This window comes from Zonotrichia leucophrys, chromosome 1A (assembly GCF_028769735.1).
Source record: "Zonotrichia leucophrys gambelii isolate GWCS_2022_RI chromosome 1A, RI_Zleu_2.0, whole genome shotgun sequence".
NCBI classification, from domain to species: domain Eukaryota; kingdom Metazoa; phylum Chordata; class Aves; order Passeriformes; family Passerellidae; genus Zonotrichia; species Zonotrichia leucophrys.
In genome coordinates this window covers 63,369,717-63,397,598 of record NC_088170.1, presented here as the reverse complement: position 1 = coordinate 63,397,598, position 27,882 = coordinate 63,369,717, and the positions used below count along the sequence as shown (strand labels likewise).

General features: G+C 38.2%; 1 protein-coding gene across 3 annotated transcripts in view; it reads left to right on the top strand.

Annotated features, from left to right (window-relative positions):
* SEMA3A (semaphorin 3A) overlaps positions 1 to 27,882 on the top strand; it is a 236,677-nt gene that overhangs the window by 169,889 nt on the left and 38,906 nt on the right. For all 3 annotated transcript variants that reach the window (XM_064702968.1, XM_064702969.1, XM_064702970.1), the window contains one exon: positions 5,632 to 5,751. In XM_064702968.1, coding sequence (XP_064559038.1) covers positions 5,632 to 5,751 — 120 coding nt within the window. The remainder of the gene's footprint in view (positions 1 to 5,631; positions 5,752 to 27,882) is intronic.

Below are 27,882 nucleotides of genomic sequence, written 5' to 3'. Positions count from 1 at the left end.
GATGAGCTAACCTGGGGACACATGCTTTTTAACAGGAAAAACAGGAAAGACATCCACATCTTGCTCCAACTTGTACCCTGTACAAACAGAGAGGAAAAAAAGTGTGTGTAAAAGGCCAGTGTATAAATTGGTGCCTCAAGCAACTTGAATTTGTGACAGAGCTACTCTCAAGTGAATAGCTTTACTATTTACTTTAAATATACAATGAAGAAGAGAATGATGACAAGCCAGTATTACATGGTATAACTGGTATGCAACTGCACAAAGTCAACAGCATCTAGCTTTTCACATTCCTTGGTTTTTTTTTTTTTTCACTCAGTCCATCACAAATATGATTATCTTACTTCCCTTGGCTTAGATTTCATCTCTTTAATACATCTTTGCTTTCTTGAGCCCACTTCCTGTCACTATATTTTTCACTCCATGTACATTTCCTTCTAATAAAGAATGGACTGAGCATGATCATTTGTTTTCAATCAGGCCTCAGAGCCACTGGGTGTAATAGCACAATAGAAAATAGTGCAAATAAAGCATTCAAAGCCAATGAAAAATTTCTGCTTCAGTCACACAAAACTCAGAGTGAAGCTGAAGTTAGCATTTCTGCATCCTGAACATGAGCAGCCTTCTTTCTCTGCCTCCTTATAGTTGCCTCACAGCCACACTGCATTACTGGTTATGATGTTGCATTTACTGCAGCCCTTTTCTGCTGAGTGTGTATTGCAGAGGGTGCATGCCAAATTCACTACTGGTTCTTTGCCTAAAAATAACTCCTCTTTGCCAAAAGCACCTTGTTTTTTGTGGTAAAATGATGAACCAAGGCAAAATAACTTCCATCCCCAAAACAGTTGAGAAACAGGGGATGAACTGGCCAAGCAATGGCTGGAGATGGAGAGGTTTGGTCCAGCTGCTGTCCAAAGAAGGGAGCACAGGAGGGAAGCAGTGAGTGTGGACATGAATACACTGCTGGACTGGATTGAGCTGTAACTCAGCTGCTCCTGGCCCTTCACATGACAGAATATTTATCCTCTTTAGTGAACATGGTTTATCTAAGATTTAAGAGGGCAGCTATGTAAACGAATTCCCCAGCATTCATTAAAATGCAGTGTTATAATTCATAATTGAAAGTAACTATCAGGAAAGTTAAAAAATGGCTGAGAAGAGTAATTTAGATGGTTGCTGAGGGGAAGGAAACATTATCTCTCTTCTTCATCAGAAACACTAAACAGATATTTTGCAAAGTGTGGAAGGACAATGTTTTTGACACCATAACTAGAAAGTAAATTTTAGGTTAGTGAAATGCTGGAATTTGGGCAAAACGTAAATGTTAATTTGCAAAAAAGTAACTTCAGGTCTTAAATAGCCATTAGTACCCAGGAGGCCTATTCTGTATTTCAGCTGAAACAAACTCTTACCAGTGTAAAGAGGATCTTCAGTTTTCCCTCTCTCCTAAAAAAATCAATAGTATTTGAAAAAAAAAAAATAAAACCACACTAAAGCAAAATGAAAATAAACAGTTCATCATTATTAAATTGTTCCAATATTTTTCCAGCATACATTCCTTGTTCCATCCACCTGCAGACATTTTTCATTATTTTTTTAACAGTTGTTCATTAAAGTTGGTTATTGCTGCCCTACTCTAAAGTAAATGCCAGCTGGGAACATGATACAAGTGGTTCCTAGTAATGTAAGACACTGTGCAGCCATTCCCATCTCTGTGCTGCTAACTAAACAGTCTCCATTTGAGTGGGCTAATGCATGAAATGTGGAGACCCAGAAATCCCTAGGCACCACTCACGAGTATTCCAGAGTGGGAGGAAAATGAGAAGCAGCATGGTTTCCAAGGAATATAATCACAGGAGAAAATATCACTGAATGTGTTAGACTAAAGGAATTCTACTGGGAGAGTTGAAAAAAAACAAACCTTCAGAGAAGGAGGCGGCATTGTCCCAACAACTGTTTGTTTAGGAAAATGACCATTTGGGTTTTTCAAAAGCTTTGGTTATCCAGAGTCCTCAAAGCTTTTTATGCTCCTGTGTCTCACTGATTTTTCTTTTATTTTCTTTTACCATTCACAATTCCTTTTAGATTTTATTTAATCTTTCATTTTTAAAAATCAGTTTAGGTGCCTTAATGCTCCCAAATGTCTATTAATATGATCTGAAAGACAGTGGCCTTTCACAAGTTAAGAACTTTAGTACTCTATTTCTTAGAAATTAGCTAGCAAGTACATATGAGGTTCAAGATTTTAAAATAACTATAATTTCTGGGAAATTTTAGTTATTGATTTTAAAAGAAGTGAAGTCAAACCACCTCTATGTCTGAAAATCTTAACTTTAGTGAATAAACCTTTTAACCAAGCATAGATTTCATTTGTGAACCCTTTTACCATTGAGAGCAATTGTGACATTGCCTTCATTCCTCATTCATTCAACTTCCTTAATACTTTGAAAGTTTACAGTTTTTTACTCTCCACAAATTATTTTCTTTCAGAATGCAATCTTACTTAAAAGCTGAATAGAAACAAGTTATTGAATAGATACAATTTATCGAATAGATGCATTTTGCATGGTTTTCAATGTCTTTGTACCTCATGACCTTGGGGAGTTATTCAGAGTTCTGTGTTTATGTAAAGGGTTCCTCCCCTCCAAAAATCAGCATTACTATGAACTTTAATTGCAGCCTCTTTATTCAGTAAAGTCAATATGTGTATCTCTGTTTACATTTGTGTGTCAGCATGCTACTCCTTTACAATAGATGGTTTTGGTCCAAAAGATATTTTTTACCTATGCAAACACCTCAAGGCCATCCTTTAGTTCTGGACAGTGGTTCCTTTGTGCTGCTGGGCTGGAAATACAAATTGACTAATTTTTTCTTTTTTTTTTCTCCTTCATTCTTTCCCTTCGATAAATGTTTGTCAGTTTTCAAACTATTAATTTCCACTTTCTTCTTAAAGTTTATAAAACTTCATTTTAAACTGCTGACAGTAGAAGTAACACAGTGAAGATTATCTGTGACATTAAAGAATCATTTTCCAGACTAGCAATGAGTAAATTTCAGTCCCAAAGAAAGTATGCACAGGGAAATAAAGATGAATGTACTTCTATCTAGACAGGAGGCAGAATCCTCATATAGCTTTTGCATAGCACTAACTCAAAGGATGTGCACATCTGGGACATGACTTGAGGCTCACCCTGAATTTTGCAAAAATTATCTAAAGCCTTACAAAAATAAATGGTATTCCTTGGTATTTCTGTCTGGAAGAAGTCAAAATCCCCTTTTTGCATGACTACAGCAGATCAGTTCAAACTGCAGGCACTGGTTTAGGTATACTGTAATTTGGAGGGGCTGTAGTAGGGAGAACAGAAAGGTCAGACAGTTTTCTACAAACCCTTCCTCATTTGAAACACACTGAAGCCAGTTATTGGCAAAACTTTTATCCTGTCACCATTGAAGAAAAAGTATCTGCCACAAGAGCCTTGTAGTGTCCTCTTGGGTTGAGCTGAGTCCAGCCTGGAAAATATGTTAATTTCCAGTGGTTTTTATATATCAAGTTAGAAACCAAGATGTCAAAACAACCTTACAATTCTAAATATTTCAAATATATAATTTTCATTCATTTTCAAATTGCGTTTTGTTAAATTTTAGCCATATAGTATTAAATATAGATTTTTTTTCTTGACTGATTGACCTTTAGATCTGTTGATAACTAAGAAGAAAAATTACCCTTGTTGGTTTTTTCTTTCCCCTTTGATTTCTATTGATTTATCAGAACTCACTGGGGATTGAAAGACAAGAAAATGAAGATAAGGTTAAAGAAAGGTTAAGCATAGCATCAAAGCCCTTTTCACAGGCAAAAAGGTTTTATGATCTTTAAAATCTCAGCTGTATACTCTGTACATAATAATAACTATAATTAAGTGATTGTCTCCCCTTCAAAAAAAAAGTTGAAAATGACACAGAAGAATGGTAAATCGTTAATTAATGATATGCTGTTCTGTTTCCCTTCTGATTACACCTCCTGCTGGGCATGACTGGTCTATTTGCCTCTAATCTCTGCTGTGAATTCATTCAATTCCACGCCTTTCCGCTATCATGTTTTCACCCCTCCTGACTTTCACAGCTACCATATGGCTACAGAGCCACTCTAGGTTCACTTGGTGATTTCATGGTGTCAGTGTTCAGGGAAAAAGATGACAGTGATATCCAGTAGGCATGCTTGGATCTGGTTGTCCTTCCATGGAAATGCCTAAAATTGCCATGAAAATTATAAAAATGTTCCTAAAAGGGTGGTTTAAAATGAGGATATGGTAGAGTTCATCATGACCATGAAAAATGTATTACCTTAGCTAAAGAAAGAGTTATTTTATCCTAAAACTTGTCTTTTTCACAAGGGACCTGTGTAATATGGGTAGTTTGAAAGCAGTAGCTGGAAGGAATAATGCTTTTAATTCCATTTTACCAGCACAGGGTAGGTTATCTCATTTCACATACAGATGTAGAACACAGTCCTAAAAATGCATTTTTAGCATTTTTGATTCGGAGTGATTTCATGGACAAGCTGTAAATTAATGTCAGAAAGATATGTACTGTACTTTGATCCCTGGTTCTTTTCTGTGGCTCTCGTTACAATGTCATTATTATTATTATTACACTCTCCTCCGGCTGGCAGGTATTTAACTTGACCTGCTCCTTAGAATTTAGTCAGTCTCTCTCTCCCCACCCCTCTGTCTGCTCTGTGGCTGAGGAGGGACACACTGGGATGAGTTTCCTCTCCAGCCAGGCTGTGTATGTGCCATTTATGGGCTGGAGTATCACAGGTCAATTTTTAGTTCAGTTGTTCACTGTGAATTGCGTGGGGGTCAGGGTAGCAGGGAATGACCTCGTTTATTTTCTCCCTTAGCTGTTGCCCTTTGCCAGTACCAGTTCCAAAGGTGGCCAAAGGAGAAAGGCATGTTTTGTATTTCCTGTAAAATATACTGTTTTCTGAGGACCTGCTCAGAAAAAAAGGGTAAAAAAACAAACTATAATAAAATGGCAACAAAAAAACCCCAAAAAACAAAACAAACAAAAAAAAAAATCAAAACCAACAAATCCAAAAACAAAAACCCAAAACAAAACAATAAAGCCCCTTAAACGAACCAAAGTAAAAACCACATAGTTTCTATAGGAAAAATTGGAGGGACCTAAGGATTTTCTGAACCAAAAATGGCTGAGCTGGACTCTTCAGTTCCCAGAGTCACGTCAGCCCAGTAGGTTGGAAAGTCTCCAAACCAAACTCCTGTGCTAAACAGGGCAATTTCACAGTTAGGTGGGTTTTCTGAGGCTGCATACTCCTGCCTGCCAGGGTAGGTGCACTGGCTGTCACTGTTCCAGCCTAAGAATCCAAACACATTTTTGCAAAGCGCACCAGCAGTCTGCAGATACAGCTCATTTGCAAGAGGTTACAATTAAGCTCTGCAGTGAGAAATTGGGTCTAATCTCTATTTTCAATGACAATACATTGCATATGGCTTGCTGTTTTGTAATTTACTCATTATCCCTATTAGTGAAATATGAACATATGACAGCTTTCTCTGACTTGCCATGACTGGAAAATTGGGGAATATTGCTTACAGTTATGTCCTCCTGCAGATGGAGAACTGTACTCTGGCACAGCAGCAGACTTCATGGGCAGGGACTTTGCCATTTTCCGGACTCTGGGGCATCACCATCCCATCAGGACAGAGCAGCACGACTCCCGGTGGCTAAATGGTATGTAAAATGCACATTTCTCTGCTTACACTCATCCAGCCATTAAAGACTAGCACACAGCTCTGTTCCAGCAACATCTGTGACATATACGCTCCTCTTTTATTTGGGGCAGAATTCTGCCTTAAACCAGTTAAACTAATCAAAAGTGATTTATAAAGAAGCATTTTTTGGTTTAATTACGCTGAGATTTGTGGAGTGTGATTAAATTCAAAACATACACAGACAGTATGAGCAGCATAGTCATGCAAGTTGGACAGAAGCTCAAGGCTTGAGGCATGAGCCACACATGAACACAAAGTAGCTCCAGAGCCTTGGGCAGGATTGTGCTTTGTACAGGGTTTAATTTTGGCCGGATTGAAGGGGACGCTGGCCACATCCAGCTGAAAGTCACCCAGCAGAACTTCATGAGCAAGCCAGAGTTGTCAGGAGTTTGGAAAATAAAAAAGGGTCCTGGGGATTCCAACTGATTTGGTTTCAAAATATCCAATAGTAATGCAAGGCACAATTTCTTGCATTATTGTATGGATATTAGCAATCAAGCCTGTGGTTGTTTATTTGCATGTCTGAGGCAGGGAAGATAGTTTCAGAGGAAATTTGATTTTGCCTTCATGTACCAATATACTTTAGAATGCATCTGAGTACTCTATCCAAGTTCTACTGGAGTCAAATTTACAATTGCTCAAATGGAATTACACTTAGCTTTAGCTATACAAGGATATGAGCATTTTGGAAATGAGAATTCATTGTCTGAAAAAGCTGACATTTGAATTAAGTAATACTAACTGTAGTTGCTGAGTTAATTTAAATTTTAATTTTTTAAGTGTTAACTAGCTCCACTTTGGCTGTACATACTGCTTGCACCTGCACTCCTGTTTTTGAATTCACAAATTATTTTATTCTTAGCTATTTTTTGCTCCTAGCCATATTATTTATGTCTCTGCTGAGGTTCAGGCTTTCTTATGTGGTTTTACAATTTAGTGCAAACTGTTCACACAAATTTTAATGTGTAAGCGCAGAGTATGTTTTAAAACACGGTTTGTTATTAGATAGTCAAGACCTTCTGGTATCAAACTGGATATCACATCAGCTGTATATACAATCCATAACAACATCAGCCCCTGACTCCTAATTAAAACCACAAGATGCTCTTGCAAGTTGGATTAACTCTATATATAACACGGATTGGATACACGTATCACATAAGTGTCTATATGACAAGTATGGAGCTGTATTTTAATATGACAAGTTCATGAATCTGATGCATATCCTGTTAAATTTAGTTTTGCTGCAATTCATGTGGACAGCTATCTGCCTAGAAAACTGATTCAGGTCTACAGCATTTCAGTTCTACAATCTGTGCTATCCAATAGCACAAAAATTGTATTCATTGGGTTATTTTATTATGACAGTAGACAAGATTTCTGCTCTTCAGGAAACAGTAAAGTACAAGGGTTATAGACATACCCATCTATCTTGATACCTGGTAGAGCAATAATGTGTTAAAGATAACCAACATCAACTTCAGTTATGAGAGTCATGATGACATATTAAACCCAGTCATGCAAGCAAAATCTGCTTTTGTGCAGTAGATTTGCACAATGACAGCTGAGTCAGGAGGATTTATGCAGTGGGAAAATGCAGCCATTGTCCACAGGCCCTGTACTTCCCTGCTGAAATCGTGTCATTCCGTTGTGGATTCGGTTATCAGTCTTTCAGCACTCCATGTGAGAACTGCTTTTCCCAAATTAGCACTGAGGTTACATCTGACAGGGCAGAAACCACAACTGCTCTGTGCTCGAGGTGGGGAGCTGATGAACCTCAAACTTTCTTGAATTTAAGTATTTTACAAAATGATCATAAAAGTGGAAAGAGCATTTTTTGTATCCCAGGGTGAAAGTGATTTCCAGCTCTTAAATAAAGTTCTTGCACTCTATTCCTGTATGGAAAGTTCCAAACTTAATTTAAAACAAGATAAGAATCAAATTGAAACCTTTAGAAATTATTCTTATAACTGTCCATAATTTAATAGAGAACGATCCTTAAGTACATTTTTGAAATCTCTCTCTCCATTGCAACTTAATACATTTACCTTCCTAATATGGAAGGATTGGCCTAAAATCTGCACTACAACATTCCTATTACAGGCTCTGAGGCTTTACTGTTAATTTTCCAGTGATAAGATCCTGGCAGCCTTTCCACACAGCTCTCCTAATTTCAGCATCTAACATGGAAATCCAAAATTGATAATAGTTTAGGTTTGAAACTCTGCAGGCATGCCGGTTCTTTGATAATTGTTTTTAATTTGTCATTTTTCTTTTTATAATATAATTACAGAAGAAGCTCTGTGTTTGCATGTTGTTAAAGTGGATATGCTTTTTATGAAACAGACTCTCATTGAAGATTGAGGTGTTCACTTCTTTATAAAAGATCTATAAAAATTATTTTTGAACCTTAAGTTTGCAGACCTTTATTAGTTTTTTAGCAAATACATGGATTTCTATGTAGTGGTGAGTTTGCTTTCCTAGTTGCTTTTTACAGTGGGCTTAGCCTCAGGTAAAAAACCATTATTCTAAGGGGCATATACTGAAAGCTGCAAGAGTTCTGATCAAACTGAGAGACAAATTCTCATGTCTGTAGAGTTTAATAGTTGGGTGGTGAGACATCCAGTTCTAAGTCCCTGCTAGTGCTTACTTCAGGCAGAGCAGGAGCTAAATTGCTTTTTCCATACTGAGGCTGAGGTCAGAGCTGACAGGGTGCAGAAATCACTGCTGATTGGTACCAAAAATGGAGAGGAGGAGACAGTTGCACGTGAAGAGCTTGTGAACTTTTCCCAGAAATTGTCTTGCCCTGAACTGGCATAAAAGTAAAACAACATTGCACAGAGTGATTAAGTTTTTGGGATTTAAGCAGGATCATAGAGTTACTACAGACATCACAACGTCACATTCTGGAGATGCTCAACCTTCTTACAGAAATTCTATGTTTTGGGGAAGAGAACTGTGCCCGGCCCAAGGGAAGGTGCTGACCAGCAGCTCTTAAAGACTTCTTAAGTCTCTTAGAGATATTAAATACTCACAGGCTTCTAAAGCTTTCATTTTGTATAAATAATTAAACAGTCACCAAGCCAAATAAAACAAGGGAGACTGATTCTATAGCCATGTAGTCAGGGCATTCATCTAGAAGCTAGGGAACCATACATCAGTCACTGTAGCAGTGTATATTTAATTATTGATACAGAGTTGGCCAGATGTGACAAGGAAGCATTTGCAAAAACACAGTAAAAAAAGCTGGTGCTCAGGGAAGTCATCTTGGACATGAAAAGCTGCAGTTCAGTGCCCCAGACTGAATCATGTGCTTTGTTATAAGCCATGTTTATGCACGCTTGAACATTACTGGCTCCTCTGGTACATGCATGGAGTTTTCTCTGCACAAAAGAAGCTTTGGCAATCATATGCAGTCCCAGTGAGCGTCAAGAATTGTTTTGAACTCTCAAAAAAAAAAAATTCTAAAGTTGAAAAAAATCTTCTGTACAGCTTTACTATAAGGAACAATAGCCTTGATGTCACACATAAACCTTACAAAGTCTTGCCTATTGGCAAGTGCATGGTTCCCTTTAAATGTGCCATTGCCTCTCATAGTTCAGAGGCATAAAGTTATTTTGAAGAAGCATGGATCTTGTCCTGCTTCCATGAACTGCTGCAGAAGTTAAGAAAAAAGATGAGTAGAGTGCTGTGCAGGTGGGAGCAGCTTCCCTTGGTGCCAGGGAGTTCCCTGCTGCAGAGCAGGCAGTGTTTGCTGTACACCATCCCCACGCCTTCCTGCAAGGGCTCAGGGCATGGCTGCAGGCAAAAAGGCAGAACTGGCAGTGCAGTCTACCAGAGCAAATGCTGAGCAATGCAAAGGCAATGCACCCAAGGCAGTTTTCAGGTTGAAGATTAGAGGAGTGGAAGGAGAGAGCTTACAGCCGCTCTCATCTTCTCTGACTTGAGCACAGGGGATCTGGCCTTAAACTGTTAACATTTTGTAAAATGAATAACCATAAACATTTATTTTAAAAGCAAAGCAGGATTGGGCTGAGCAAAATCTGAAAGGAAATGAAATCACAAAAGCTGCATTAGGATAGTATTATGAATCTGGTTTGCACCCCAGAAACACTGGCCTCACTCACCCTCTTTACTAGACCTGGGGTTAAGGGAGATTGTCAGTCTGGATTTCCAGACTTGGCTTGGAATTTCCTTGCTTTTTATGGGTTTAAACCACTCTATGATATTTTAGCATACTTTCCATGGCTTAATTTTTAAAGTGGAGTAGTAACTGTGCTTAGTTCCCCGAGGTTATTGTCCTTGGTAATCTTTACTTTACAGTTACATAAACAGCTGAGAGTTATAGAGGCTGAGCGACTGTTCAATAAAAAACAAAATGCCCTCTTAAATTTAACAGGGTCCAAGGCAGGAAATATGGATACTCTCCTGGCATTCAAACAGACCTGTAGACATCACTTTGTGTAGTTTCCACTTCCACAAAGTGGAAAAACTTCCAGTTTGTTGAATGTCCCAGCATTGGCATTACACACACATGATCTTGAGCATGTATGTATTGCACAGTAGACTAATGTCTGCAACAGAAAGAAAAGATTGAAGATATTTTACAGGATTTTTACCTCTCTAATAAAATGCATTAAATGCATCAAAATGTTAGAAATTAATTACTCTTGCTGAGACTTGGGTGTGTACATATTCTGATCCTTGAACCTATAATTAGTCTTTGGTCAACCACACCAAACCGTGTTTCTAGCTGTACATAACCACTGATGGCCCCCTCTGCTGTGCCACTCCCTTGTTCCTAAATGCCTTTGCAGCTTCCCTTTCTCCAGCTCACCTCCTACACATTCTCAATCCAGATATACAGAATGCAAAATACAGGTATCAGCTGTGGAAAGGGGCCACAGAACCCAACCATCCTGGTACCTGGGGTTGTTTCATAAAATACATCTAAGATATTATTGGAGGAAGGAGGTGAGGGATGCTACAAATACAATAAACCTTCATCAAGAGAAGAGCTATTTAAACAAATGACATAACAAAAACCAAACAAACAAAGAAAAAAACTGTGAATTGCACATGAATTTATTTAGTCTTCAAATTAGAAGTCTTGAACTATGATGGGAATGAAATTAGAAAGATCTATCCAACAGAAGTAGTCAGTGAGGCAGCCTAGCTGGTTTTCAGAGGAACTCAGGTAACATTTTATGTGTTGTTATGTAGCACATTTGCCTGACATCCCAAGAGAGACTACAGTGAGTAGACTAAGAAGCCTCTTCCAGGTCTGCATTACCCATGAATTTACAAGGATGTATTTAAACAACTTTATGAGTGAAAACACTGAGGGAATTTTTTTGTGTCATTTTTTTTTGTTGTTGTTCTTTTGCTGTTAATTTTCCTGTGAAGGGATCTCTTGCATTCAAAATAGGCATTTCTATATTTGAGCAGCTGATACGTCCTGTCATGCAGGCTGCAGTGTGGACTGAGTTCCACACTTTCCCTCCACGGCTTGCAGAAGAAGCATGAGCAGCTCCGACCCTTGTGGCACAAAACATGTCCAGATATGCAAGTCTCATTTCTCACTCAATAAGTCCTCCCACCCCCCATTCCCACTATCTCCATTGCTAAGAATAGTAATAAATAATTTCACAGTGATAAATTCCATGTGTGACAAATGCTAATGTCACCTAACACAGTGCTAGGAAGTGCTCAGAAACTATGGTGACGGTGGCATAATACTGTGAACAGAATGGCACACAAACTCAATTTACAAGGTTTGTTTTTTTTTTTTCTCCTTAAGTCTGTAGATCCATATTTGAGAGATTGAGTACGAATTTTAAGTTGTTTTATTGATTGCAATCTAACAAGCTTTATCTATATACATAATTTGTTGCTACCAATTCTTTTTTTCTTGGAAGAAATGTATAATTTTTGAAATCAGAAAATAAATGGCTCCTTATTGTTATTACTAGATATTTATCCTGTCCTAATCTGAAATAGTTACAGCTCAGGTAGCCAAAGGCCCTGCTGAACACTTGACCAGAAGATATTCATGTATTTGAACTGATTGATTCAGTTGAACCTGTCTGAAAACTATTCCCTGTATCTTTAAACAAAATAAGAGAAGCATTTGGTTCAGAAATCAAAGACCAAGTATCAATTAGAATGTGCTTAACAGTTTCTCTGGATGTGAGAAAGGTCATGAAGATGGTAGCTGGAGACAACCAGAAATAATCAAATCTTCCCATCAAGTGGCCTAAATGAAATTATTTGAAATCATTTGAGGACAGAGATCTGCTTTCTCATTCTCTATCCCTCCCATGCCCCCTAGGATTAGGTAATTTTCTTCATTAAATATCAGTGCTGTGGATGATATTTTGTTCTCTTTAGGTTGAAAAGAGGTGAAAGTAGCCAAAGGACAAGTTTTGAGGTTGGAGTGGAAAAAGCGGATAGGAAAGATGAAGCAGCAGAGAACATTCTCCTGATCTGACTGTGCATTTTGAAGGCTTCCTGACACTGTAGAGAATATGGCCTGGAGCAGGAAGACTTGCATCAGTAAACAATTGGTCTGAGCTACAGCCACAGTGTGCTCCAGGAAGCTGAATACAAGTTAGTCCAGGAACCTGACTTAGGACATGTGTATATTACATGGTTAACCATGGGCTCATTTATGGGTTTTAACTTGTTCAGCCTTACTATCCACACCTAAAAAATGTAATAGCTGGGAGTGCAGATTAGAAGCCATGCTTTGCTGCAATTCATTCATTCTGTGACTCTCTTTATAGTGCATATAAGATGAAAAATAGTGGTAGAGGTTAGAGTTCTTTGTTCACTGTTTCCACTGGAGACCAGAGTTTCTCTGCTGCATAAAATACACTTTTAGGAAAGAAGTTCATAGTTCTCAAAACAATTAGTGTGCGATATGACCCCAGTCCCATGCAGATCACTGCAGCATAGTCTTTCTAAAAAGAGACTTGCCAGTGATGGACAGTTTGAGATCTGCACTCACTCCTGTGCACTGAGTTGGTCTATTGGTGATGTGCCTTAAAATTGCTAAATTTTATGGTTTTGATTTCAATTGTGAATTGAAAGATCAACATATCAATATATATCAGTTTAACAACCCCGTAAATTCTGATGAGTCTCATGTTGGGGTGAGATCTGAGAGTGCAGCCATTCCCATCACCTTCTCTGGAAGGCAGTTGGATGAAAGAGCCAGAACAAGCTCTGGGGAGATTCTGGATGTGGATAAATCAATGTACCTCTGTACTGGGTAAAACTGGTGATCACATTGAGGTGTTCAGATTCAAATCTGATGATGCAGGTGAGTTGATTTCTATAGTCATTCTTTAGAAAAATAAATCCAAATCTTATTTGATTCTTTCAGCAGCAGGAGCTGTGTAGAAGTCCATCTGCATGAGCACACTCCAGGAATAAGTTTAGTTGGAGGGGTAGAGCTCTGTGCCCTTCTCACACTAATTAAAAATACCTGCAATTTTCCAATTATCAATAGTCCCAGTGATATCTTATCTCCTCTAAAAATTGTTTTTTCTTTCCTTTATTTTTTACTCTAAGATGGGATATTTTTTCTATTGATTTATTTCAATGAATAACTTATAGAGTTGTCAGTGGATGGCTTTGTAAAATGATGGTCTGCCCACTTAAGGAGACAAACTTAGTATATTATTCAAGTGGCAATAACCTCTACTAGAAAGCTTTGTGTACTACTTTCAGTTAATGTATGATTAAAAAGATAATATCTATCTATCTATCTATCTATCTATCTATCTATCTATCTATCTATCTATCAATCTATCTGTCTATCAGTCTCTCTATCTATCTATCTATCTGTTACCCACATGCATCACTTCATAGGAGGACTCTCCCTTTTCCCTGGAGATAAATCTCACTAGGAAAAAAAGAGCCATTTGTCCAGAAAAGGTGTACTGTTCAAGTTTTAAGTTTGCATTTTGCTTTGCTTTTGGTACAGAACCCACTTTAAATTACACAACAGCAGTTTCTTTGTAATTATCATTTTTGCAGAGATCCAAATCAGCTTAAGCAAAAGCAAAGTTCAGATTAGGTGGCCAGATTCCAAAGACAAAGCCTCTGTGTTACAGACCTTGCAAATTCAAGTAGGTTTCCCATGATCTCTGTGAGAGCTCATCACAGCTCTGATGCTTGAAAACCAGTGACTTTTAACTACCAAATTGTGCCTCCTTTCTTGTTCACAAAAGTCACTAAGCAGTTTTTTCAGACAAGTTAAGCAGAAATCTGTTTGTAGGAGTCACACAGCAGAATACTAATTGATTTAAACAAAGGAGGAGTGGGTCTGTTACAGCCCCCTTTATTGGGATATGACATACATCCGAATTTTCCTTTTGCATTCTTGTGTTGTTTTGTGCTTTTTTCCTTCTGCTCTAGCCATCAATTTAATGAGTGTTGACCCTGTCAATACCAATTTCCTCTTCTCAGGCCACCACGTTCAGGGTTTGGTTGGCATTCAATAGAGATTTACTGTTGACTGGGTAATTTGAGTTCATGTGTGTGGTGAAAAATTAGTGAGGAGAATTACCCAGAAAAGTGGATGCCATGACAATACATGTCACCATGGTGTGACCAGCTCTGCTGACATAGGTTTCAAAAGCTCTCCCCCTGTGAAAATGGGGCCTGTTTGCAAATTAATTAGTTTCTGGCAGCAGCTTGATTGTTGACCCAAAGTTTGTAGAGTGGAAAAACAATCAGATTAGTGTGTTCAGTATAAAGGCCCAGCGCGGCGCTCGAGTGCAGTTTGCCAGACTGTTGAAGCCGTGAATAGAGTGAAACAAATTCTTCTTTGAGAAGCCAAGGCAAAGGTTAAGTGTGATGTGACTGGAGCACGCTGGCCATGGGGCGGTGGGGAGAGAATCAAAGGTTTCAGCCACACAAAAATGGAGAGTGCTGGGCCAGTTGCATTGAATTTAATGAAATTCGCAGCTTCAGACGCAAAAGTGTTTGGCAATGTTTTAGTCTGTGTTAAAGGGGGAAATAAGATGGCTTTGTTTTAAGAGGTTTTCTTTGTGCATCCATGTGGGACACCAGGGACTGAGCCTCTAAAGGGTATTAGAGAGACTTCCTGAGCCTGCATGCTATTTCTAAGCACCTGCAGACTGAGGTTTGTACCAGTACCTCCCACTCCCCACCACACACCAACTCCCTTTATCTCCAGTGATTCAATCCAAGCTTCCCATTCATCACCTCCAACATTTGGACAGGGTTTTGCTTTTAAGTAGTGTTTGTGCAGGGGCTCATGGACAAATATATTAGAAATCCATGTTTATGAAAAAATGACTTGTTAAACCTTGTTGTCAAGGTAGTGAGTCAAAAGATAGATACTAAAAGGTACAACAGACCAGATCTGTAGCTGATAATACATGACAATTACCTCTATGCAGCCAAGATCTGATTTCTGATCTCATTATTGTGCTCATCTCATTTCATTATCACTCTTCATTCCTTCAATGGCTATTTTTTTACATATGCTTGCCCTTCATCATCCATTTTTGTCATTCAGCGTTGCTATCACCCTTGTAGTATTTTCTTTATAGCAAACAATTCCTATGCATATTTAAAACTACTGTTTTCCCACTATGACAAATAGAAAGAAAGAAAATACCAGCTATCGGGAAGGAGCCCGTGTTCATGGGCAGTTGAGGTGTCTTCTTTGGGAGCAAAGTCTTAGTCCTGTTGGCCTGGATCAGAATGCCTGGCAGACCCAAAGGAATGGGCCTTGGGAAAATATGAAGGGCTGCACACAGCCCACCACATAGCCCCCACCCCATCAATTAACTGGGATGCCCAGCAGAGTTAATGATGTGAGGACACAGCCCCCTGGTCTGTTCCCACCTCTTTTCCCCATTCCATAAAATTCCAGCTCTTAGCCCGCGACCTGTGCAAACTCTGCGGTTTGTTCTCGGTAATGGGGCTGAACCTGCCCCCTTCCCAGCAACATTCCTGAACCGTGAATTGCTTGTCCCAAAAGGCATTTAGTGCTGCTTGCAATTAACACAACTGATTGCTCAAAGCCGGCACCTGAGGTGGCATGGAGCCAGCTGGAGGCATAATTGGCTCCTTAGCTGGAGAAACATCCACTTCAGAGGGGAGTCTGTGACGATGGAGTTATTAGTTCAGAGGAAGCCAGGTATGTGAATACCTGTTCTATGCATTAAAGCCTCCACCAGCACTAGGCACAGATGAATTATCACAGACTCAAAGCCTCCCTTTCTCTCTGTCTCCGGAACTTCCCCTTCCCTTTGTTCCTGAAATCATGCACATTTCAGCCTGAATATTTGTAGGGCTGAGTAATTGCTTTTGTTCTTTGGGTTATTTAATTACAAATCTCAGTAGATGACAGGTCCTCTGCTCTAAAGGAAGACATCACATTTGCACAGTTACAGAATCCCAACACAAATGTGTGTGGCAAATCAGTGACTGCAGATTTATTCATGCCCTCTGGGACCTGCACTGCCTTTTCAGCTTAGCATGCAATATGATTTAAATTACAGCTTGTGCAGAGCTGTGCCTTGGGATTACACTCCATGTTTCCAACTGTTTATAGTTCAGTGAGCTTTAACCTCTGTGATTCTGAAAATTAAATAATGTCACGGCTGATATCAAACTGATGGCTGGTACTAGAATGCTAAACACTGTGTAGTATTAAAAGTCTATTTTTACAACAAAGTGGAAACGTCAGTGTATTTAAAACATTGATATCACGTTCAGGTAGTTCAAGAACACAATTCAAAAGTTACACTAGCAAAGAATGGCAAAGCTAATATTAAACTCTATTATCAAGGATAGTGTTTCAACTCCTGTGTTTAACAGACTTGTGGCTGTGGACTTTACTGGAGCAGGACTGAGCCTAACGTAGGGCTTTGTGATGACACAAAGACTTGTAAGATCAATAAATGTAGATAGACCATCTGTTGTGGTTAAATTCACATTTGTTAATTCCTTGTAGAAGTTTTGTTGTTTCTGAAATACTGTGATACATCAAGTGTTACATCTTGAAGACTTTTTTTGCTGTAGCTGTGGACATCTTAATATTTCTGTAGGCTTTGAAGAGGAGCAGAGGAAACACCTAATTAAAAAGATCTGTATTTAATATGACATGTAATTTCCCTTCAGATTACATTCCATTATTTGCAAGGGTTGAATTGATACAAAAACATTGAGGTTTTTTTCTCCATTTAGTTCTGCAAACCCATGTTTCCAGGATAGAAACTGTTCCAGTCCCACTTGAGCCACTTCACCCTGTTCCTCCCCATGCTCTGTCAAGGCAACACTGTGAAACAAAAGGGTGAAACTGATGTCACCAACAGCATCATTTGGGCCACAGAGCCTCATTCATGACTGTAGTGTAGGGAAGGGGGATCAGGAAGAGAAAAGGACAAATGGCAGAGACAAATGGATACTTACTTTTCACTTGTAAAGGCAGCATGTTGGAATAAATAACAGAAAATACAGAAGAATGCACACAATTTCAGTTATCAGATATGATATACAGATCACAGACACAAAAAATTTTTGACAAGTGGTTACTCATTTGATGCCTTTGAATTTTGACAGTGCAATAGATCCTGCACCTCCCATTTTGCTGCATGGCCAAAGTGATACTTTTTTTCCCTTGACCTTTATACTACTTATTTCAGGCTTCAATGTCCAGCTCTTAGTTATTAAAGTGGTGTCAGAAGTATCCCATCCCTTGCTATTGCATTGGATTCCATGGGCTTGTGTAAATTTATCTGTTTTAAAGGGTGGCTGTTAAGTTTGATTTTTAAACATGTAACTAAGTGCTTTGACATACTATATGGTAAAAAAAAAAAAAAAAAAAAAAAGATTAAGTGATTAAGTGTACAGTAACATTTAAGAGATCAAAGTATGAAGGTGATGACCGGCTAATAGCTGATAGTCAGAAGCAGTGAATGCCATAGATGAATGCTGGTGTACAGATAACGTACAGTGTTACTGAAATGTGATAACATTTCTTTTGAGAATCTCTATATCAGTCTCAAATGTTGTCCAAAAAACTGTTGGGAGTGACCCACCAAAACTGAGGCTGATAAGCCTTTTTTTGCTGTATTTCCCTCTGTTCTGAGATCACTGTATCACTGTGTCTATAGGCTGAATGTTTCTGTTAGTAAGGTGAGTTGCCTTGTGGTATCACCAGGGAAAATTACCTCTTTCAAAGGCAAGGGTTAAACTGTAAATCTTTGAAACCACCATTTATTGCACAGCATCCAGCACAATTTGTTTTGTTCCAGAGCACTTAAGAGTCTCCACAAACACCCTGAGTAAATGAGGACAAAATAGTTCCCTTTCTGATTTACCTTTTAAAGTGATAAGCTGGCCTGTGTTTTCGTCCTAGCTTATAGAAAATAATATTTTTAACATATCTTTATATATATAAATTTAATTTCCTTTTGGCAGACTTTAAAGATTTCTGTTCAGATAGGTACAGCAAGATTTTTAGGAAAATTTTGTTAGAGAATTTGGTGTAAACAGAAACAAGATAACATTTCAGAAACAGCTTTTGTACAGATGATCATTCAGGAAAAAAAGAGCAGAAGAAAAGTTACTTTGAAGACGGGATTACATATTTTTCCCATTCACTGCACAGGTTTTATGAAAAAAGTTGCAAGCATTTAGTGATAATACATTGTATCTGTTAATATTGCCACATATCTGAGGATTGGTGTTTATTGATTTTTTTACTGCTCTTTGGGCAAAATCCAATATCCTTGTAAGTCAGAAGTGTTCTATTGATGTCACTGAGATTATTCATATTTCCTGAGCTCTAGAATAACATTTGTCACCCTGTAAAATTTGGTAGTCATGGGGCACAGCTCTCTTCAGCTACCCACTCCTCCAGTCTCTATGTCCTGTTCTCCTGTTTCTCTAAAGCAACTTCCAGTGAGGGCAGAAAAGCTCCATGGTAGAAGGTACAAAACCTTTCTATGTAGTATTTTATGTGGACTTGTGGATCATCAGTTTTTTTCACATGATGGTGTAAATGGGTTGTCATTATCAATACTCAGTTCTGTTCCATGTTTGACATACTGTCAGCTTTAATATTTTGTGCCAGACCTGTTGGTAGAAAGCATTCTTTAAAAAAAAAAAATCCATTTCCCATTTATTATAGGACCCATACTTTTTACTGCTTTTCTTTTTCTTATTACTTTTTAAATACTTCTGTTAAAGTTTTTGCCAATTCCTCTCGCTGTGATTTATGTATCACAAGCACAATACCACCTCATTGGTTTTAAAAAACCACAAAATTTTGAGTCTAAGACAATAAAGTTTTCATTCTTAAATATCACAGAAATTACATCAAATATTTTTAAGTGATTTCAGTGAATAATAATAAAAATTAAAATAGTGAAAATAAAAAAAAAGTTTGCTTGTACAGAATTAAAGTATAAGCCACTGAAACAATATTTGAGAACAAAAACTTTCTGACAGTGCAGGTACCATTGCAAAACATTTCTATCTGAAGCAACTTCACAGTTTTCATCTCACCTGTGCTATCAATGTTTTTTTTCTTTTTTAATGAACAGAACTAAGTTTCACATCAACAGTAAATGAGTACATTATTTCAGTTGTGCAAAACCCTGTTAATACCTTATGCTGACTGAAGCTAGATTAAGTTGAAACACATAGCACTCACATGACCACTGAAAGAGGTTGTCATAACTGATGCTATCACACTGAATACCTCAGGTTGTGCTGAGGGATTTTTCTTACGCTTACAGATGCCCTATTGCATTTTGTGTTGCTGTGCTACACTGACACATGAGCTAAAACCAGTCATTCATCCAGCCCTTTCCTCAGGTTTTGTTGCCATCCCTCATTAATCCCACTTTAATGGATTTTGTGTCAAGTTGCTTTACACTAGCTGTAAAAGTTCATAAAGCCAACAAAATGTTTCTTGTAGTTTGACAAAATTACCTCAGTTCTTTAGCCAAATTTAAAGGATTTAACAAAGAAATTCAATTACAGGAGACTGGAAAGGTTAGGAGATTGCCGCAGGAGAGTTCTCCACTGGATAACTCCGTGGGAAGTGGCATGGGCTGATGATCATTTTCAAATGAATGAGCATCCCTCACTGAGAGTTGAGACTATGCTAGAGGCCTGTCCAGTTTTTGATGTGACATCAGGGAGGCGATCTTTTTACAGCTACACAACCCCTTCCACATACTTCAAATTGAACCTGGCAGAAAAAAATTTGGAGTTTTTCTTCCTGTTTTCAAAATAGATGATTTTTGAAGCCAAGGACATATTTTTTCACTTTTTAGGCAGAAAAAAGTAATATTTCTATGGACAAAGGCTTCTGGAGACATGGTTGTGCACTTCATGGAGCTGACAGAGAAATATTAGGAGTTTAGCTTTCAGGAGACAGAGGCTGAAGATGTTCTTGTCAAGTCAGTGCTGTTCAGCTTTGCCAGTCGTACTGCTGAGAGCTGTCTCATTTTCCCTGCCCTGGAATATGTTTGCCATGATAATCCCCAGCTATTTCTCACACTCAGCCAGGTATCTGCCTCCTGCAAACTGCTGTGTCAGGAGTTTGGCTATAGCACATTACCTCAGCCTTCAGAGCACCTTCTTGTGCCCTTTATTTCCAGGTGGCAAAGAGGAAGAACATTCCACCAAGACATAAACACACATCTCTCAGCATTCAGAAAGGCCTGAGAAAATCACATTAATGGAGAGGAACAGGTTTTGGTTTCTGACTTCTAGGATCAGCTGCCGTAAACTGCTTCAGCATCTCCGGGGACTTGTGCTCCACCTGTGAATCTTCAGAGCTTACAAAAGGCAGGCCTGTAGCATGGCTCTATATGCCAAAAGTCTGTAACACCCCAAATCAGAAACATCTTTTGTCTTCAGTGCCTCCACGCTCCACTTCCTCCCCTAATACATCACGTCTCAGCATAAAGACTCTGGTATTTAGTTCTTGTCACTCATCCAGAGCTCTAAAGATGTAGGTTACACAGTTAAGGCACAGGCTTTCTAGTGTTTTTATTTCCAAACATCAATGTCAAAAACTTCAGATAAATGACTGAGAGAGGAAGAAACAGGCTCTTAGCTGGAACTCTCATTACTTTAAGAAATAGAGAAAATTAAGATTAAAGTATTCCTAAATGGAGACAGTGTGCTGCAAGCCTCACTTTCTGTTCTGTGATGGACACTAGTTTTCTCAGTTGCCCAATTACTCTCTCTGAGGGACAAGTAAGTAAGTTTAAAATTAATTGTGTTGATAGATATACAACAACCTTGAAACACTGTCAGAAATGGAAAAGAGGTGTTAATTTTGCTTGTTGTTCTGTAAGGAGATAATAATCACCTTTTTTAAATTAAATAGAGTGGATAGATCATAAGCATTGTTTTGTGAGAAATCCAATTTATCTTGAGCATTAGGCTATAATTTTACTGAACTTTTATATTCACTTTTCTTCACCATATAATTAGTCTTTAACAAGGAATCAAAACTATTGTTGTCTCTTTAGAACAAAGGCTCCAGAAACTGATAATTGCATCAGAGATCAACATTTTCTCCCTTCTGTTTCCTGTGGGAGCCAAAATGTTACTCCCATGATATGTTCATGCTGAATTATGCCTCTAAGGCAGAGGAGATGAGGGATTTTGGGGTGGTGGCATTGTCTTGGCAGGTACTCAGGGACTCATTTACAATTCTCCAGAGGTGCTGAGCACCCAAACTGAGGTTGGGCTCCCCTCACCCTGCATCACTGCCAGCCCCCAGTCCCAGCCTGGCCCTGCCAAGTTTTCCCTTCTTCTTGCTGCCCCCAGCATGAAGCCTGAATGCTTTAGGATGTTACAACACACTTTCCCTTTCTTGCTTTTGCCTCAAATACAGATCAGCAATTCCTTTAAAAAACTCATCATTTAAATGCTGTTTTATTGTCTATCACAATGAGAATGGTGCATGGATGACACTTATGGTAAAGCCACTGTAAAAGCCAAAAGGGCTTGTATGTGTAAGTGTACTTTCAGATGCAGAAGAATTTACATGTGTAAAAATATGGTGTGTCTTTTTTTAATTCATGTCTTTTGAGTGTTATATTGCTGCTGCAGCCATGTATTGAAATGACAGAAGAGTGATATGTTGTTGCTGCTTTTAATACCTTTCATCCTTGAAAGTCTGTAATCTCTTTGTGTCACACAAGTCACCACTGAAGCATAGCAGTTGGAATCTGCAGAGGAAGGGTTTGTTGGTTTGAGATTTTTTTTTTTTTAATTATGAAAAGAGTTTGGAATAAAATATTTTTTATAGTACACTATTGAAACGAAAAGAAACTTTAGTTAAACCTTACACTTATTAGTGTGTTTTATAAGCTGTCTCACAAAAATTGCATTTACTAATCCTTGAAAATTTGATAAAAAATAGGATATCACTTCTAAAAAGGAGAAACTACCTGACATAACTAATGCACTACTCTAAGATCATCTTGACTCAAAGATAAGCCATTTGATGATTATCATCAGCCTTTAAAACTCTTTCTGAGGGGAATTTCCATTGCAAAATCAGTGAGGGACCATAGGGCTTCTTACCTTGTAATAGCTGCTGACAGCTTGATCATGCATGGCCTGCATGCCACACATCCTCCTGACTTTGTAAACAGCATCTTTAAATGACATCTCTACTCTGTGGTCTGTCCTTTCTGTGTTAGCATCTGACAATAAGTTACCACAAACCCTTCATATTAGCTCCATAATAGCCACAAGTTATCCCTTGTGCAAACAGCGTTCCAGCTTTGAGGATGTGGTCTGATGTGGCCATCCATGTTATTGAGGAGCTTCATAGAAGCAGTGAGTCCATGAGAGCTCTGCAGCATTTGCCTGAGTCCACAACAGCAAGGGGAATGTGAAAGTTGAGGAATTTAAATGAAGGGACTTTGAGAGAACACAACTAAAAGCTTTGGTGTTTTGTAAATTGCATTTGAGTGTGTAAAACCACAAACCATCTTAGCTGTCTCATCACCACATATTAACAGCTTTGTCCTCTGGTGACCTTGCTGAGGCAGAAGCTCTGCTCTGCACATTTGTGACTGGAGCTGCAGCTCTCTTCTCTCTGGGTAGTGGAGCTTCACAGTGAGAGCAAGTCCAGCTTTTGTGAGGACAGTGTTTGGTTCTCTCTGCTGGGTCCCAGCAGACGGGTGCTGTACGTGGTTATGAAGCCTTGAGTAGCTGTCTATTTTTGTTGTTGTTAAATTTTTAATTTCATCTTCTCTAGCCTTCCTCTTCTCAGGGTCCCAGTCACCCTCTAGTACTTTTCATTAAATTATAGCAATTGCAGTTTTACTGAGCATAAAATTTCCCTAGTTTCCTAGAATATTCTTGCTGTGAACTGATAAATTAGTCATTTTGACCATAAATATAAAATAATAGGGGCATCCAGTTCAAACTCTTTACAAAGCATTTCCTAAGAGAACTGCCCTTTGGTTCTTGTCAAGTGATGAAGAGATGACCCCAGCTTCTGTTCCTTCAGCTTACTCAATCTTGACAGCTAAAGGTAATTTCTGTGCCTTCAAGTTTATAGATCTTCATTAAAATGCTAATACAATTCACTTAGAAAGCCAATTTCTGACTTTTATTGTTTCCTGCTCTTGGATGCATGAGTGTATTTGTGCGGTTATTGTTGCTAAAGAGTAACATTTGTTAAAGAACCAGTGCAGATCGATTTACCTTCGCTTTCCCTCAACCTGAAATGCTGAGACAGGCAAAACATGTTTCCATTACTTAAATAAGCAAACAATGGCAAATAAATCATAAAGGCAGCTGGACCAAGGTGTCGTTTTCATAAAGAGCCAGATTTCTCAGGAAGGACAGTTTAATGGGCTGCTGCCAGAGAAATGTCTGCTGAGCTGGTAATTGCAGGAGGGCACACAAAGGTGTCATGTGGGATCTGAGGAGCAGCACCACAGCCAAGACAACTGGGAAAAGGAGACTGAAAAAGGTGTGGAGTTTAATAATTTGCTTCTTAAAGGCTGATTGTTTTAAATAAAAATCTAAATTTTTATTTTTAGTTTGTTCACTTTGGCTGCAAGATCAGAGAAGTGTTTCTAGCTGTAATTTTTATTTTGATCGTGTTTGTGCTGTGGCTTTGTTTCTCCTTTGATCATGCTAAAACACGTTTCAGAAATGTTTGTTTGATGTATGCTGTTTTTTAAAGCAGTCTTCTATATTGTCTGCCTGTGTTTTTTAAAAGCAATGAATCATTGCAAAATATTTGCTGTCAAATAATTTCTTAAATCCATTTTCCCAAAACAATGTTTTGGACTTCGAACCAATGGGAGATTACTTTCAAACAAGAATGTGTTGAACTGTTGTTACAGCACTTCTGAGGGCTATGTAGATTGGAGGCAGTTTTAGGGTTACAGAATACTCCATAATTCATACTCAGAAATTTGAAGTCATTCTGTCTACCCCCAATAGCTGCAGTGCTATTTTTACACCAGTAACACTTTTACAATTGTTACTGGTGGGTTTGGATCAAAGTCCTACTTCCCATTCAGTAAAACTTGCTTGAAGTTCATTCCAGCATTTCTTTCGTGGCTGTGTTGTGTTGAATGTATGAAATAGGTCAACCCTGACTGAATTATTTTAAACTTCCCATGGGGACCCCTTGATACCAAACCTGTTTAAATTTGCAGGGCAGGGCAGGGCAGTCTCGATACTTGCACATACACATTCATGGATGACATTCTTTCTTCTGCTGCATGGGTGAGCAATTAGGAGAGCCAAGGAGAAGTCCCTTATTCCCTCATCTGCGGATATCTCCCTTCCAGTCCTCAAAGAAGAGCAGTAAAAAAGTGCTGTGCAGTCCGTGGAGAGGGCTGTGTTGCGTGACTGCTGGCCATCTGGCTGATTGATTCATCAAGACCCTCAGCAGCCAGCAGTGAGCATGGTCTGAAGCCCTGGGGTTGAATGCAAGTGTGCATCAAGCCTCAGGCAAGTCAGACAGCCCCTGTGCTAGTGGAACAATAAAGAACACACTACAGATCACTGGTTCTTAGCTTTATAACCCGTGAAATTATCAAGCACTTTTCTCTCCCTCTCCCCGCACATGGTATCATGATGTTGTTTCCTTAACCACTGCATTCATTCTAAACAGAAATTAATCTATTCCTGTATGCAACAAAGCACATGTGGCCTTCTTCATTTATTTAGTTCACTGCATAGACATAAATCTGTTAGATGGAAGAGGGGGAAAAACCCAAGCACCACCAGGTAACAAGAGCAAGGGCCCTATAACACGAAGAACCACTCTTTTATTGACTAAAACATATTGATTTAACTAGATGGAAAAACAATCCGAGGTGTGCCCAGTAAGAAGTGTTGTTCAAGAAAAGCTGTTCCATGATGTACAATGGATGTGTTTCTAATATGAGGTTGTGTGACTACTTCATTTGCAGGGATGTAGTCAGGATTATTAATCACTCATTGAAAATCTGAATCCATCTCTGATGAGGACTAGTAAGAAGTATATACAAAGCATGCTCACATGTGCTCTAGCTGTGGCATTAGTTTTATCTGCCTGCCTCACAACCCTCTTCTCTGCTGGCGCTCTGACAGAATCATTTAAAATACATATTTTCAATTTATTCAACTATTTTTCTATCATTGTTGTGTCAGTCCTGCTTTAATACTAAACTGTCTTACTATTTCTGGTTCACTTGCAAAATTATGAGAGGGAAAGAAAAGAATAATAATATGCTAACCGAGGGCAAGTTTACATAACCAGTGCTATATCAGCAATATTTTTGCCTCAAAATGGGGCTCCCCACAGTATCTTCATAGGCCAATGTAAAGTTAGATTTTTGACACCTGATAATATAGTGATTTATTTTAGAACTTGATCTCTTGTGATTTACAAAACCCATTGTGCTAGAAACAAATCATTCAACCATTTGGGAATGTGTTTAGGTTTTGGTTGAATATTTTTTTTACTCTTTTTCATTAAGCCCTTAAGGATGTAAAAACAACATATTCAGAAAAGAGGTTCTCCAGATCCAGTAGCCAAGAACAGTGTCTTCTATTGGGTATCCTCTTTCTCTGATGGATCCTTCCCCAGACTGCAGTGCAGAAATTTTCAAGCTGTAACCCTTGTTTCTTGAGATTTAAGTTGCATGCAAAGCCTGAGTATATCACATAGAAATAGTTGAGTTATTATTTATCTTGGGTCTCATGTCAGTGTAACTTGAAGGCTATTAAATGCACACTAGAAAGAAAGGAAGGACATTTAATAACTTGCATTACTGAGGTTTGGGGTGGAGAGCTTAAGATCTCAGATTTTTCATGACCTCAGATGTCTAAAAATGTTTGTTTTAAGAGACAATAGGTGGCAGACACAGTTTCACAGAGATCTGTTTTGTGGCCTGTGTTGTTCAACATGTTCATAAATAACCTGAAAAAGAGGTTGAATGAGAAGTTGTTTTTTTTTTTTTTTTCACATGAACCTAAGTTATTCAGCAGAATGAGGCAAAGGAAGACTGTGAAGGATGACAAAAGGATCTTAATGCAACTGGGTAGCTAAGCAATCAAATGACAAATTGAATTATTTTTGATGAATAATGTAATGATAAACCATGGGGAAAACCATGAGGAGAGCATGTCTATCTTCACATATAAAAGAATGGGCTATGGACAGAGCACCACCAATGAAGAGTGAGCTTCTGGGCATATGGCATGTAAATTCCATGACAATTTCAGATTACTGTTTAGGAGCTGTCTAATCCATATTAACTGCTAGAAATTAATAGAAAGAAAAAAAGGAAAAAGGAAAACTTGCAACAGAGAATTCAGAAAAGGGAATTGCTCCAGCCCTTGTAAAAGAGCATAGTTCATCCACATCTTGATTGCTCAGCATTTTTCCAATACAGGAATTAAGAGGAACCAAATGAAATTAGTAAGATCAATGTTCAAAACAAAAATCAGAAGTAAATTTTAATTCATTACATTATGTAGGTGAGGAACAATATCCAAAAGGACATGCTGAATTCTGGAAATGTTCATGGGTTCAAGAAGAAACTAGACAGATAACTGGATTGAAAGTCTATTGAGAGTTAACTAAGGACACAGAAGCAGCAAATCTCAGGGAATCAGCTACACTGAAAACAGCTGAAGGAAAGGACTGCTTCTTGGAGAATATTATTTGTAATCACCATATTCTTCCTTGTCTCAAATAATTACTTCTGGAGAATCTTGGAGGTTGTGTATTGATCTAAGTAAACTTTGGTCTGAGCCAGTAGGGTCAACTTTCTGTACTTGTATATAAATATATACACGTATGCACCTACACACACAAAAAAATGAGAATATATACATATATACACACAGAGTACGTAATAATGCACACACATACACACAAAATTATGCTGTATATACTCATATAATATAAGCATCTAAACTTCTAAACTTCTGTGTGCATAACTTGTCAATGTGTCTTAAAAACACTGCCATCCTTAATAAGGCAATGGGTTGCACAGGCCAGCTAGTGCAAACTGGCAAAACATAGCAAAGTTCATTATTTCCATGACTATATAGCAATAAATATGCACTGAAAAGATGTTAATACAGACACTAAAATAGCTTACAATTTCACATAGGAACAGGACTCTGAGTAGTTAAATATAGTTCTTCTACAGTTAATTATCCCAGCAGGATGTAGAATGGTTATGAAACAGATTGGTAAATCTGTTGGATATGCCTTCTTTTTCCAAATATAGTGAAAGATACCAGCTGAAGTATCTCTGTAAAATACAGTGATGAGCCAGATGCACCACTGGTATGAATTTATTGATGTGAATTCTATAAAATTCTTTCTCCCAAAACTTCTTTACAGTATTTTTATATAAGCCATCAGTATGTCCACATTATATGTATTTTCGCTTGTTGATATATCTTTTTTGTCGCCAAAATAAAGTTGTCACTCTAATCAATAAAAAGAAAGTTTATGTATGTAAAAATAATACTTTACAAAACTGGCAAGACAAAGCATTTCAACAACTTGAGTAGAAATTCTAAAACATACCTA